The sequence below is a fragment of the Bufo bufo genome, chromosome 3 (genome assembly GCF_905171765.1).
Source record: "Bufo bufo chromosome 3, aBufBuf1.1, whole genome shotgun sequence".
In the NCBI taxonomy this organism is placed as follows: Eukaryota; Metazoa; Chordata; class Amphibia; order Anura; family Bufonidae; genus Bufo; species Bufo bufo.
The window spans coordinates 958657-973495 of record NC_053391.1 but is presented as its reverse complement, the minus strand read 5'-3'; the positions used below and the strand labels follow the sequence as shown (position 1 = coordinate 973495).

Genomic DNA, 14839 nt, shown 5'->3' with positions numbered 1-14839 from the left:
ACTCCCTTTGCAGAGCCGGAGGGGGGGGGGGGGGGGCACAGATTGTTGTTATTGCAGGTAAACAAAGGGCCAGAAGAAAACCAAGGAAATGAGGAAAAATAAAAAAAAATTTGGCCTAAAACTTGCTTAGCTCAGATATATATTGCTGCCCATCAGATTTACAGTGCTATATATATATTTTCATAACTTGGACAACCCATTTAACCGTTATTTCCACTTCCTCCTCAGTTATGTTATCTCCTCTCCTTCCGTTGTCTGCCCTCCCCGTTATCTCCTCTCATTCCCCTATTATCTGCTGCTCTCGTTCCTCCATCATATGCCCTCCACCAGTTATCTCCTCTCCTTTCTCTATTATCTGCCTTCCCCTCTTATCTCCTCTCTTTGCTTCATTATCTGCCCTCCCCTTGTTATCTCCTTGACTTTCTCCATTATCTGTCCTCCTCTTGTTATCTCCTCTCCTTCCCTAAATATCTGCCCTCCCTGTTATCTCCTCTCCCTCATTCCGTTATCTGCCCTCCCCTGTCATCTCCTCTCCTTGCTTCGTTATCTGCCTCCTCTTGTTATTTCCTCGACTTCCTCCATTATCTGTCCTCCCCCTATTATCCCTTCTCCTTCCTCAGTTATTTCCACATCTTCCTCAGTTATCTTTCCTCCCATGTTATCTCCACTCCTTCTTCCGTTATCTGCCTTCCCCCCGTTATCTCCTATCCTTCCTCTATTATCTGCCCTACCCTGTTATCTACTCTCCTTGCTTCGTTATCTGCCCTCCCCTTGTTATCTCCTCGACTTTCTCCATTATCTGCCCTCCTCTTGTTATCTCCTCTCTTTCCCCTATTACCTGCCCTCCACCCGTTATCTCCACTTTTTCCTCCGTTATCTTCCCTCCCATGTTATCTCCTCTCCTTCTGTTATCTAACCTCCCCCATTTTATCCCGCTCCTTCCTCCATTATCTATCCTGCACCTTTTATATCCTCTCCTTCATCTGTTGTCTGCCCTCCCCGTAATCTCCTCTCCTTCCCTAATTATCTGCCTTTTCCCTGTTATCTCCTTTCCTTCCTCCATTATCTGTCCTCCCCTTATTTCCTCTCCTTCCTCAGTTATCTTTTCTCCCTCTGTTATCACCTCTCATTCCCCTTTTATGTGCCCTCTCCGTTTTTCTCCCCCCCCCCATATTCTCACTGCTCTTACAGTAAATAGTCCATAGTCTCACTGCTCTTACAGTAAAGAGTCCATAGTCTCACCGCTCTTACAGTAAAGAGTCCATAGTCTCACTGCTCTTACAGTATATAGTCCATAGTCTCACTGCTCTTACAGTAAAGAGTCCATAGTCTCACTGCTCTTACAGTAAAGAGTCCATAGTCTCACTGCTCTTACAGTATAGAGTCCATAGTCTCACTGCTCTTACAGTAAAGAGCCCATAGTCTCACTGCTCTTACAGTATAGAGTCCATAGTCTCACTGCTCTTACAGTATAGAGTCCACAGTCTCACTGCTCTTACAGTAAAGAGTCCATAGTCTCACTGCTCTTACAGTATAGAGTCCATAGTCTCACTGCTCTTACCGTAAAGAGTCCATAGTCTCACTGCTCTTACAGTAAAGAGTCCATAGTCTCACTGCTCTTACAGTAAAGAGTCCATAGTCTCACCGCTCTTACAGTAAAGAGTCCATAGTCTCACTGCTCTTACAGTATAGAGTCCATAGTCTCACTGTTCTTACAGTATAGAGTCCATAGTCTCACTGCTCTTACAGTAAAGAGTCCATAGTCTCACTGCTCTTACAGTAAAGAGTCCATAGTCTCACTGCTCTTACAGTAGAGTCCATAGTCTCACTGCTCTTACAGTAAAGAGTCCATAGTCTCACTGCTCTTACAGTATAGAGTCCATAGTCTCACTGCTCTTACAGTAAAGAGTCCATAGTCTCACTGCTCTTACAGTAAAGAGTCCATAGTCTCACTGCTCTTACATTACAGAGTCCATAGTCTCACTGCTCTTACAGTAAATAGTCCATAGTCTCACTGCTCTTACAGTAAAGAGTCCATAGTCTCACTGCTCTTACAGTAAAGAGTCCATAGTCTCACTGCTCTTACAGTAAAGAGTCCATAGTCTCACTGCTCTTACAGTAAAGAGTCCATAGTCTCACCGCTCTTACCGTAAAGAGCCCATAGTCTCACTGCTCTTACAGTATAGAGTCCATAGTCTCACTGCTCTTACAGTAAATAGTCCATAGTCTCACTGCTCTTACAGTAAAGAGTCCATAGTCTCACTGCTCTTACAGTAAAGAGTCCATAGTCTCACTGCTCTTACAGTAAAGAGTCCATAGTCTCACCGCTCTTACCGTAAAGAGCCCATAGTCTCACCGCTCTTACAGTATAGAGTCCATAGTCTCACTGCTCTTACAGTAAAGAGTCCATAGTCTCACTGCTCTTACAGTAAAGAGTCCATAGTCTCACTGCTCTTACAGTAAAGAGTCCATAGTCTCACCGCTCTTACCGTAAAGAGCCCATAGTCTCACCGCTCTTACAGTATAGAGTCCATAGTCTCACTGCTCTTACAGTAAAGAGTCCATAGTCTCACTGCTCTTACAGTAAAGAGTCCATAGTCTCACTGCTCTTACAGTAAAGAGTCCATAGTCTCACTGCTCTTACAGTAAAGAGTCCATAGTCTCACTGCTCTTACAGTAAAGAGTCCATAGTCTCACTGCTCTTACAGTAAAGAGTCCATAGTCTCACTGCTCTTACAGTAAAGAGTCCATAGTCTCACTGCTCTTACAGTAAAGAGTCCATAGTCTCACTGCTCTTACAGTAAAGAGTCCATAGTCTCACTGCTCTTACAGTACAGAGTCCACAGTCTCACTGCTCTTACAGTAAAGAGTCCATAGTCTCACTGCTCTTACAGTACAGAGTCCATAGTCTCACTGCTCTTACTGTATAGAGTCCATAGTCTCACTGCTCTTACAGTAAAGAGTCCATAGTCTCACTGCTCTTACAGTAAAGAGTCCATAGTCTCACTGCTCTTACAGTAAAGAGTCCATAGTCTCACTGCTCTTACAGTAAAGAGTCCATAGTCTCACTGCTCTTACAGTATAGAGTCCATAGTCTCACTGCTCTTACCGTAAAGAATCCTCTTCTATGTTTGTGTACAAACCTTCTTTCCTCCAGACGCAGAGGATGTCCCCTCATCACAGTCACAGTCCTGGGGATAAATAGATGATGGGAGAGATCTCTGTACTGCCCCCTGATATATTTATACATAGTAATTAGATCTCCCCTCAGTCGTCTTTTTTCTAAAGTGAATAACCCTAATGTTGATAATCTTTCAGGGTACTGTAGTCCCCCCATTCCAGTTATTACTTTAGTTGCCCTCCTCTGGACCCTCTCCAGCTCTGCTATGTCTGCCTTGTTCACAGGAGCCCAGAACTGTACACAGTACTCCATGTGTGGTCTGACTAGTGATGTGTAAAGGACAGGACTATGTTCTCATCACGGGCATCTATGCCCCTCTTGATGCAACCCATTATCTTTTTTTTTTTTTTAACAATTCTTTATTTATAAAGAGCAGTATAATAACAGTACAGTGACAGTACCCCTCGCTTTTTGCAAGAGATCTGACATGAAAAATATACTTTTGATAACACATCTTCACTAATCCATTGTATTATCTCATGCAGATATGCTAGGTAACATTTTTATACACCCTTCAATACATAAACAGTCCTGCAGTTTTACAATCTTGAGGTTATCACTGAAAGATGAACAGGGATACAAACAGTACATCAGAGTATTATTTTGGTATTAAATATTAAGTATATATATATATTTAGTTTCAAAAAACAATTAATTAACCGTCCCCGGCAAGGGGTTGTGCACTCTCGGCCATTGTCTAAACGTCTACTTTGTATGAATCATATTTCAACCCATTATCTTATTGTCCTTGGCAGCAGCTGCCTGACACTGGTTTTTACAGCTTAGTTTGATGTTCACTAAAATTCTGTACGGGTGACTTGCATTATTCCTACCCATGTGCATAACCTTACATTTGTCAGTGTTAAACCTCATCTACCACTTATCTGCCCAAGCCTGCAATCTATCCAAATCCTTCTGTAGCAGTATACTGTCCTCTGTAGTGTGTGTGTGTGTATATATATACACAGTATACTGTCCTCTGTAGTATATATATATATATACAGTATACTGTCCTCTGTAGTATATATATATACAGTATACTGTCCTCTGTAGTGTGTGTGTGTGTATATATATACACAGTATACTGTCCTCTGTAGTGTGTGTGTGTGTATATATATACACAGTATACTGTCCTCTGTAGTATATATATATATATACAGTATACTGTCCTCTGTAGTATATATATATACAGTATACTGTCCTCTGTAGTATATATATATACAGTATACTGTCCTCTGTAGTATATATATATATATATATACAGTATACTGTCCTCTGTAGTATATATACAGTATACTGTCCTCTGTAGTATATATACAGTATACTGTCCTCTGTAGTATATATACAGTATACTGTCCTCTTCCGTGTCAATTACTTTACACAGTTTAGTGTCATCTGCGAAAATTGATATTTTTGCTATGCAAGCCTTCTACAAGATCATTAATATATTGAAGAGAATAGGGCCCAATACTGACCCCTGAGGTACCCCACTAGTGACAGTGACCCCTCCAGTACTGACCCCTGAGGTACTCCACTAGTAACAGTGACCCCTGCAGTACTGACGCCTGAGGTACTCCACTAGTGACAGTGACCCCTCTAGTACTGACCCCTGAGGTACTCCACTAGTGACCCCTCTAGTACTGACGCCTGAGGTACTCCACTAGTGACAGTGACCCCTCTAGTACTGACGCCTGAGGTACTCCACTAGTGACCCCTCTAGTACTGACGCCTGAGGTACTCCACTAGTGACAGTGACCCCTCTAGTACTGACGCCTGAGGTACTCCACTAGTGACAGTGACCCAATCTGAGTGTGTACCGTTAATAACCACCCTCTGTTTTCTATCCCTCAGCCGGTTACTTACCCACATACAGACGTTTTCTCCCAGTCCGAGCATTCTCATTTTATATACTAACCTTTTATGTGGTACAGTGTCAGATGCTTTAGAGAAGTCCAGATATACGACATCCATTGATTCACCGCTGTCAAGTCTAGAACTTACCGCCTCATAGAAACTGAATAAATTAGTTTGACATGACCGATCCCTCTTGAAGCCATGCTGATATGGCGTTATTTGCTTATTTTCATTGAGGTACTCCAAGATAGCATCTCTCAGAAAATCTTCAAACAGTTTACCCACAACAGATGTTACACTTACCGGCCTATAGTGTCCGGGCTCTGTTTTAGGACTTTCCTGAATATTGGCACCACATTTGCCATGCGCCAATCCTGTGGAACGCTCCCTGTCAGTATAGAGTCCGCAAATATCAGAAATAAGGGTCTGGCTATGACATTACTTAATTCTTTTAGGATACGGGGGTGTATGCCATCTGGTTCCGGCGATTTGTCTATTTTAATCTTTTTAAGTCGCTGTTGTACTTCTTCCTGGGTCAGACAGGACACTTTTAATGGGGAATTTACTTTTATATTCTGCATTGCTCTCTTTGGCAATTAATCTCTTGGTCTCTAGTTTGGCTGCTTTTATTTGTTTTTTAGATAGGACTTTACATAAAGGCAGACCCCTCCCCCTCTCCGGTTTTGGCGATCCTTTCTAAACAGACTGTAACCCTGTACATTAACTGCCCAGTCATAGCTATCATCCAGCCGTGTCTCAGTTATTCCCACTGTCATAGCTATCATCCAGCCGTGTCTCAGTTATTCCCACTGTGTCATAGTCCTCCTCACACATCACTAATTCCAGTTCCCTAGTTTTAGGCTTCTGCCATTAGTATACATACTTTTGAGAGGTTTATGTATATTTTTTACCCTACACCTTTCCTTCTGAACGGTTCTAGTCCTTCCTTCCATTCCCCCCCAGTCCCACTACCTCGCCCCTGGTCTCTATCTGCACTATCTTCCCCTCCTATAATGTAATTACCCCCCAGTCCCATTACCTGCCCTCATTTTTAAGGACTCTCCACCTAACGCTCACTTTGTCATTGGTTCCGATATGGACCATGACCGCTGGGTCTTCTCCAGCCCCTCCCAGTAATCTGTCAGTCCGATCCACGATGTGTCAAACTCTAGCGCCAGGAAGACAGCGCACTGTTCGGCGATCCCGGTCTTTGTGACAGATCTGTCCCGCACTACCAGCACCCGTCTGCCCTGCTCTCCTGGTCCCCTTCTTACTGGAGCTGACATTCCCCTGACTGGCAGAGGAAGGGTCCGGCTGCAGCAGTGCCGTCCCTGGACTGACATCCCCCTCATCCGACAACCTTGTGTCAGATCAGGGCTAGCCTCCCCGCACTCTTCCCACTACCCCGCTTTCTATTACCCAGCTAGCTCCCGCACTTTCCTCAGCCTCCTCGCTACCACCCTCCCGCTCATCTACCCCATAGAGCGATTGCTCAGTGAGCAGTAAACTCTTTTCCAAATTGTCAACGCTTCTCAGTGTTGAAATTTGCCCTTTCTATCTCTCCCCCTGTTATCTCCTCTCTCTCTCTCCCCCTGTTATCTCCTCTATCTCTCCCCCTGTTATCTCCTCTCTCTCTCTCCCCCTGTTATCTCCTCTCTCTCTCTCCCCCTGTTATCTCCTCTATCTCTCCCCCTGTTATCTCCTCTCTCTCTCTTCCCCTGTTATCTCCTCTCTCTCTCTCCCCCTGTTATCTCCTCTATCTCTCCCCCTGTTATCTCCTCTCCCCCCCACCTCTTATCTCTCTCTCTCATCTCCTCTTCCTCTCTCTGTTATCTACTCTCTCCCCCCCCTTTAAAAGGGGGATTTAGATGCTCCAATGTACAGCCGATTGTTGGGAAGTAAGCGTTCCTTCCCGACAGTTGGCTGCTCAGTCAGTGGAGGAGACACTTTTACATGCAACGATCTCCTCCACAGTATGAGGATGAGTGGTTGCTATTGCGATCCCTCATCCCCATACAGAATCATTGTTTCTGGGCAGCAGATCGCTGTTTAGACCGCACGATCTGCTGCCCAGAAACGATAATTGGTGTGCTTGTTCATTGGGTGATCGTCGGGACATTTATCCGACCTTCCCTGTTATCTCCTCTCTCTTCCCCTGTTATCTCCTCTCTCTCCCCCTGTTATCTCCTCTCTCTCTCCCCCTGTTATCTCCTCTCTCTCTCCCCCTGTTATCTCCTCTCTCTTCCCCTGTTATCTCCTCTCTCTCTCCCCTGTTATCTCCTCTCTCTTCCCCTGTTATCTCCTCTCTCTCTCCCCCTGTTATCTCCTCTCTCTCCCCCTGTTATCTCCTCTCTCTCCCCCTGTTATCTCCTCTCTCTCTCTCCCCCTGTTATCTCCTCTCTCTCTTCCCCTGTTATCTCCTCTCTCTCTCCCCCTGTTATCTCCTCTCTCTCTCCCCCTGTTATCTCCTCTCTCTCGCTCCCCCTGTTATCTCCTCTCTCCCCCCCTGTTATCTCCTCTCTCTCTCCCCTGTTATCTCCTCTCTCTCTCCCCCTGTTATCTCCTCTCTCTCTGTTATCTCCTCTCTCTCTGTTATCTCCTCTCTCTCTCTGTTATCTCCTCTCTCTCCCCCTGTTATCTCCTCTCTCTCTCTGTTATCTCCTCTCTCTCCCCCTGTTATCTCCTCTCTCTCTCCCCCTGTTATCTCCTCTCTCTCTCTGTTATCTCCTCTCTCTCTCTCCCCCTGTTATCTCCTCTCTCTCTCTCCCCCTGTTATCTCCTCTCTCTCCCCATGTTATCTCCTCTCTCTCTCCCCCTGTTATCTCCTCTCTCTCTCTGTTATCTCCTCTCTCTCTCCCCCTGTTATCTCCTCTCTCTCCCCCTGTTATCTCCTCTCTCTCTCCCCCTGTTATCTCCTCTCTCTCGCTCCCCCTGTTATCTCCTCTCTCCCCCCCTGTTATCTCCTCTCTCTCTTCCCCTGTTATCTCCTCTCTCTCCCCCTGTTATCTCCTCTCTCTCTCCCTGTTATCTCCTCTCTCTTCCCCTGTTATCTCCTTTCTCTCTCCCCCTGTTATCTCCTCTCTCTCTCCCCCTGTTATCTCCTCTCTCTCTCTCCCCTGTTATCTCCTCTCTCTCTCCCCCTGTTATCTCCTCTCTCTCTGTTATCTCCTCTCTCTCTGTTATCTCCTCTCTCTCCCCCTGTTATCTCCTCTCTCTCTCTGTTATCTCCTCTCTCTCCCCCTGTTATCTCCTCTCTCTCTCCCCCTGTTATCTCCTCTCTCTCTCTGTTATCTCCTCTCTCTCTCTCCCCCTGTTATCTCCTCTCTCTCTCTCCCCCTGTTATCTCCTCTCTCTCCCCATGTTATCTCCTCTCTCTCTCCCCCTGTTATCTCCTCTCTCTCTCTGTTATCTCCTCTCTCTCTCTCCCCCTGTTATCTCCTCTCTCTCCCCATGTTATCTCCTCTCTCTCCCCCTGTTATCTCCTCTCTCTCTCTCCCCCTGTTATCTCCTCTCTCTCTCCCCCTGTTATCTCCTCTCTCTCTCCCCCTGTTATCTCCTCTCTCTCTCTCTCCCCCTGTTATCTCCTCTCTCTCTCTCTCTCTCTCTCTCTCCCTGTTATCTCCTCTCTCTCTCTCCCCCTGTTATCTCCTCTCTCTCTCTCCCCCTGTTATCTCCTCTCTCTCCCTCCCCCTGTTATCTCCTCTCTCTCCCCCTGTTATCTCCTCTCTCTCCCCCTGTTATCTCCTCTCTCTCCCCCTGTTATCTCCTCTCTCCCCCCCTGTTATCTCCTCTCTCTCTTCCCCTGTTATCTCCTCTCTCTCCCCCTGTTATCTCCTCTCTCTCTCCCTGTTATCTCCTCTCTCTTCCCCTGTTATCTCCTTTCTCTCTCCCCCTGTTATCTCCTCTCTCTCTCCCCCTGTTATCTCCTCTCTCTCTCCCCCTGTTATCTCCTCTCTCTCTCCCCCTGTTATCTCCTCTCTCTCTCCCCCTGTTATCTCCTCTCTCTCTCTGTTATCTCCTCTCTCTCTCTGTTATCTCCTCTCTCTCCCCCTGTTATCTCCTCTCTCTCTCTGTTATCTCCTCTCTCTCTCTCCCCCTGTTATCTCCTCTCTCTCTCTCCCCCTGTTATCTCCTCTCTCTCCCCATGTTATCTCCTCTCTCTCTCCCCCTGTTATCTCCTCTCTCTCTCTGTTATCTCCTCTCTCTCTCTCCCCCTGTTATCTCCTCTCTCTCTCTCCCCCTGTTATCTCCTCTCTCTCCCCATGTTATCTCCTCTCTCTCCCCCTGTTATCTCCTCTCTCTCTCTCCCCCTGTTATCTCCTCTCTCTCTCCCCCTGTTATCTCCTCTCTCTCTCCCCCTGTTATCTCCTCTCTCTCTCTCTCCCCCTGTTATCTCCTCTCTCTCTCCCCCTGTTATCTCCTCTCTCTCTCCCTGTTATCTCCTCTCTCTCCCCCTGTTATCTCCTCTCTCTCTTCCCCTGTTATCTCCTCTCTCTCTCCCCCTGTTATCTCCTCTCTCTCTCCCCCTGTTATCTCCTCTCTCTCTCCCCCTGTTATCTCCTCTCTCTCTCCCCCTGTTATCTCCTCTCTCTCTCCCCCTGTTATCTCCTCTCTCTCTCCCCCTGTTATCTCCTCTCTCTCTCTCCCCCTGTTATCTCCTCTCTCTCTCTCCCCCTGTTATCTCCTCTCTCTCTCTCCCCCTGTTATCTCCTCTCTCTCTCTCCCCCTGTTATCTCCTCTCTCTCCCCATGTTATCTCCTCTCTCTCTCCCCCTGTTATCTCCTCTCTCTCTCCCCCTGTTATCTCCTCTCTCTCTCTCCCCCTGTTATCTCCTCTCTCTCTCCCCCTGTTATCTCCTCTCTCTCTCCCCCTGTTATCTCCTCTCTCTCTCTCCCCCTGTTATCTCCTCTCTCTCTCTCCCCCTGTTATCTCCTCTCTCTCCCCATGTTATCTCCTCTCTCTCTCCCCCTGTTATCTCCTCTCTCCCCCTGTTATCTCCTCTCTCTCTCTCCCCCTGTTATCTCCTCTCTCTCCCCATGTTATCTCCTCTCTCTCCCCCTGTTATCTCCTCTCTCTCCCCCTGTTATCTCCTCTCTCTCTCTCTCCCCCTGTTATCTCCTCTCTCTCTCCCCCTGTTATCTCCTCTCTCTCTCTCTCCCCCTGTTATCTCCTCTCTCTCTCCCCCTGTTATCTCCTCTCTCTCCCCCTGTTATCTCCTCTCTCTCTTCCCCTGTTATCTCCTCTCTCTCTTCCCCTGTTATCTCCTCTCTCTCTCCCCCTGTTATCTCCTCTCTCTCTCCCCCTGTTATCTCCTCTCTCTCTTCCCCTGTTATCTCCTCTCTCTCTCCCCCTGTTATCTCCTCTCTCTCTCCCCCTGTTATCTCCTCTCTCTCTCCCCCTGTTATCTCCTCTCTCTCTCTCTCCCCCTGTTATCTCCTCTCTCTCTCTCTCCCCCTGTTATCTCCTCTCTCTCTCTCCCCCTGTTATCTCCTCTCTCTCTCTCCCCCTGTTATCTCCCCCCTCTCCCCCCCCTGTTATCTCTTCACTTGTTATCTGTACTACTGTTATCTCCTATTGTTATCACCTGTCATCACTCTCTTCCCCGTTATCTGCCCTTCCCTGTTATCACCCTCCTCGTTTTCTCTTCACTTGTTATCTGTACTACTGTTATCACCTGTTGTAACGGATTTCCTGGCACCCCGACCGGGTACCTCCGTTGATGGATGCTCCTAGTGCTTCCCGAGGGCTCCAAGCACTCCACTTGACACCGTACGCACTGCCGACCCCACGAACTGCCGCAGCTTGGTTGGGATCTCGCCGCTTCCTACCCACCCTGGACCTAAGACCAGGCTTCCAGGTTCCAGTGGGTGAACCTCGCTTACTTCAGAGAGCGATGCAGGAACAAGCTCTTAAGAGCTCAGGGATTATAGCCGGGGAGTATACAGCGTATCCCCAGTGTATCCCCAGTGCCTTTTCCCCACACCCATGAGACAAGGCTCTATGCTGAGGGTAAAACAGGAACTCTTTAATGGGGCTACATGTCAGCCTTTTTACAGGTCTTCCAGTAAGGGACACTCCCCTGGGGACCTTGTGGAAGACTGCAACAGTTTTTACATTAGCCAATCACATACATTTACAGTATGGAAACACTCCCAGCAATTGTACACAACCCCCCCCCCCCTGCCTGTGATACAATTACCAAACACAATGGGCTCTGCCTGTGATACAATTACCAAACACAATGGGCCCTGCCTGTGATACAATTACCAAACACAATGGGCTCTGCCTGTGATACAATTACCAAACACAATGGGCTCTGCCTGTGATACAATTACCAAACACAATGGACTCTCCTGTGATACAATTACCAAACACAATGGGCTCTGCCTGTAAAACAATTACCAAATACAATGGGCTCTGCCTGTAATACAAGTACCAAATACAATGGGCTAACTTAATCAGTCAGAAAACACACATTTTTCCCAAAACACAGAAAACACCCGAAAGCCCCACATATCCCTATAAATTATACATCCCTGGATAGCTCTGATCTGGGCAAACAACATATCTAGAAATCACCCAGATCCGAGCAGGGGTTCCCGAATTCCATGGAAGTCACATTTGACCGATCGCAAGCATGGCTTTCCTGCCCAAAACAGTTCCACAGATTTAGGCTGTGCGGTCGGACTACCTTCTCCTTTAAGGTTTTAGTATATAGGCCATAATCCTAAGGCAAGAGGCTGGCAAACAGGCCCCTCCAAAACCCAGTGGCGAGGTTATTTCCGCCACACCTGTCATCACTATCTTCCCCGTTATCTGCCCTTCCCTGTTATCACCCTCCTCGTCATCTCTTCACTTGTTATCTGTACTACTGTTATCTCTTCTCCTGTCAGCTCCCTTTCCCATTTTCTGACCTCCCGTTATCTCTCTCCTCGTTATCTCACCTGTTATCTCCCCCTACTATTGTTCTCCTCTGTCATCTCTCTATCCCGTTATCTGTCCTCCCCTGTTATCCCCCACCCCTTTATAGTAAAATCCTGTAACGTCCTCCACATCTCCTTTTGCAGCTCCAGTTGCAGCTCAGTCAGGATCTCGGCCTCTTACACACAGATGACGGGTCTGGGAAGAACAAGCGGGGTGTCCTCCCCAAACAAGCCACCAACGTCATGAGGTCCTGGCTCTTCCAGCACATTGGGGTGAGTGGTGCTTTCTCGGGGCACAGATGAATTCTCACGCTGAGACCAATTATTTGTGGCTCCTGCCACTTACCATCTCCTCTCTGTCTGCAGCATCCGTACCCGACGGAGGATGAGAAGAAGCAGATAGCGGCCCAAACAAATCTTACCCTGCTACAGGTCAACAACTGGTGAGTCACCTCAAACCACTGGGTGCTAGCTACCTAGCTGAGGGTTGTCCACACTGACACATTGTAGCAAACTTCTGCTGGCGGTTTTCTATTCCTTTCGAGAAACAGAAGAAAAAAAACCTCTGGCAGATCTGTCATATGGTGCAAAAGAGTGGTGCCCAGCGGAGCCCACTAATTGTATAGTCTGCTGACAGGACTTCTGAATCAGAAATTGTGTGCCCCGCCCCCGGTCTGGCTGTGTGCCCCGCCCCCGGCTGGCTGTGTGCCCCGCCCCCGGCCTGGCTGTGTGCCCCGCCCCCGGTCTGGCTGTGTGCCCCGCCCCCGGTCTGGCTGTGTGCCCCGCCCCCGGTCTGGCTGTGTGCCCCGCCCCCGGTCTGGCTGTGTGCCCCGCCCCCGGTCTGGCGGTGTGCCCCGCCCCCGGTCTGGCGGTGTGCCCCGCCCACACCCGGATTGTTCATCCTGCATCTTCCCTGTCTGTAGGTTTATAAACGCCAGACGTCGAATCCTTCAGCCCATGTTGGATTCAAGCACAACTGATAGCCCAAAAACCAAGAAGAAAAGTGGACAGAGCCGCCCCGTGCAGAGGTTCTGGCCGGACTCCATCGCTGGGGGCACCCTGCAGCAGGGAGGAGAAATGGATGTATCTGATGGTGAGACCTTCCCGATCATGACATCAATCCTCCTCCTGTCTAAACTTAACATGCGTGATTTCCTCCACCCTCCATACCTGTCGCGTCCTACCCTCCTCACATGTCGCGTCCTCTCCTCCACCCTCCACACCTGTCGCGTCCTCTCCTCCACCCTCCACACCTGTCGCGTCCTCTCCTCCACCCTCCACACCTGTCGCGTCCTCTCCTCCACCCTCCACACCTGTCGCGTCCTCTCCTCCACCCTCCACACCTGTCGCGTCCTCTCCTCCACCCTCCACACCTGTCGCGTCCTCTCCTCCACCCTCCACACCTGTCGCGTCCTCTCCTCCACCCTCCACACCTGTCGCGTCCTCTCCTCCACCCTCCACACCTGTCGCGTCCTCTCCTCCACCCTCCACACCTGTCGCGTCCTCTCCTCCACCCTCCACACCTGTCGCGTCCTCTCCTCCACCCTCCACACCTGTCGCGTCCTCTCCTCCACCCTCCACACCTGTCGCGTCCTCTCCTCCACCCTCCACACCTGTCGCGTCCTCTCCTCCACCCTCCACACCTGTCGCGTCCTCTCCTCCACCCTCCACACCTGTCGCGTCCTCTCCTCCACGCTCTGCTTTCCTCCACTGTTTGTTCATGCTCCCTCTCTTTTTCTATAACCCCCTCCTCTTCATGCTGCACTCTGATGTGTAATTCTTGAATCTTATTCATCTTCAGGCGACGTTGTGACCCTTTCAGCTCCTGGCGGTCTGGGAGCAGACAGTCTGCAGTCGCTGACATCTGATGGAGCCACATTGGCCGTACAGCAAGTAATGCTGGGAGGACAGAGTGATGATGAGTCTCTGGACACAGACGAGGAGGACACAGAGACGGGACTGAGTGCAGGGGACCTGCGGGGTCTAGTGCTGAGCGGTGGAGGACTCCAATGAGAAGGACATGTTGGTCTTGCACACTTTGTATTGTCAGCGCCATGCACAGGGCAAGTTTGACACAAAAACTATTTTATCTTCACTTGCGACAAAATATTTGCACCTTAAAAAATGAAAGCCTGTCGCTTCCAAGGATTTCACTGCCGAACAACCTCGTCCCCTGTGCCAAATGGCCTCCTGGCCACTAGGATGTGGAGCAGAGCGGTCTTCACGGATATTTCTAGACTGTCCGCTGGGAATTGAACAGTTGAGGCTTGTGCAGCATGTAGCGTGTAACACTCCTGGTACTGACATTTCTACACTTCCGGCTTTAGGATTTGTGTACATGGATCGTGTCCTCTTCCTCGGCAGGGAGCGATGTCTCTTCAACCTCCTGACTGAGGGCAACTTCATGAAATGTTGATTTTACTCCCTAAATAGAACTGTATTTTTGTAGAGTTGTGAAAGAATAAACCTTGGAAAACTCTCTGGTGACTGCAAGTCTTCTCTGGGAATGGGGTCTTTCCTTCATCAGGTGCAGGGATGAATGATAGGTGTTGCAGTGTGAGTAACATGAAGTGTAGTAGTCCTCCCATCCTCCGTACACATGATGTGAAACCGTTGGCCTCTGATAGACCCTAACCTGAAAGACAGAATAGTAACCCACAGGATGCCACCACCTTTACTGATGAGCCGGGGGCACCGCTGACCACCCAAGACCATCAGAGAGTCTCCCGTCAACAGATGACAAATCCAGAGTAATCCCCGAAGACGAGTCAAGACCGGAAACGGAGGAGGAAGAAAGGCTTAGCATGATGGGAGATCTGCAGACACGGAAATGACCGGATGTATGGAGCCAAAACTGATGTCTGGTGTCTGAAGAAATGTA

At 48.6% G+C, this 14839-nt stretch overlaps 1 protein-coding gene across 3 annotated transcripts in view; it reads left to right on the top strand.

Moving 5' to 3' along the window:
• Positions 1 to 14437, top strand: part of PKNOX1 (PBX/knotted 1 homeobox 1) — a 34318-nt gene extending 19881 nt beyond the window's left edge. For all 3 annotated transcript variants that reach the window (XM_040422735.1, XM_040422736.1, XM_040422737.1), the window contains exons 8-11: positions 12103 to 12231; positions 12325 to 12401; positions 12882 to 13051; positions 13760 to 14437. In XM_040422735.1, the coding sequence (XP_040278669.1) occupies positions 12103 to 12231; positions 12325 to 12401; positions 12882 to 13051; positions 13760 to 13971 (588 nt within the window). In that variant the 3' untranslated portion in view covers positions 13972 to 14437. The remainder of the gene's footprint in view (positions 1 to 12102; positions 12232 to 12324; positions 12402 to 12881; positions 13052 to 13759) is intronic.
• Positions 14438 to 14839: the final 402 nt, after the last annotated feature.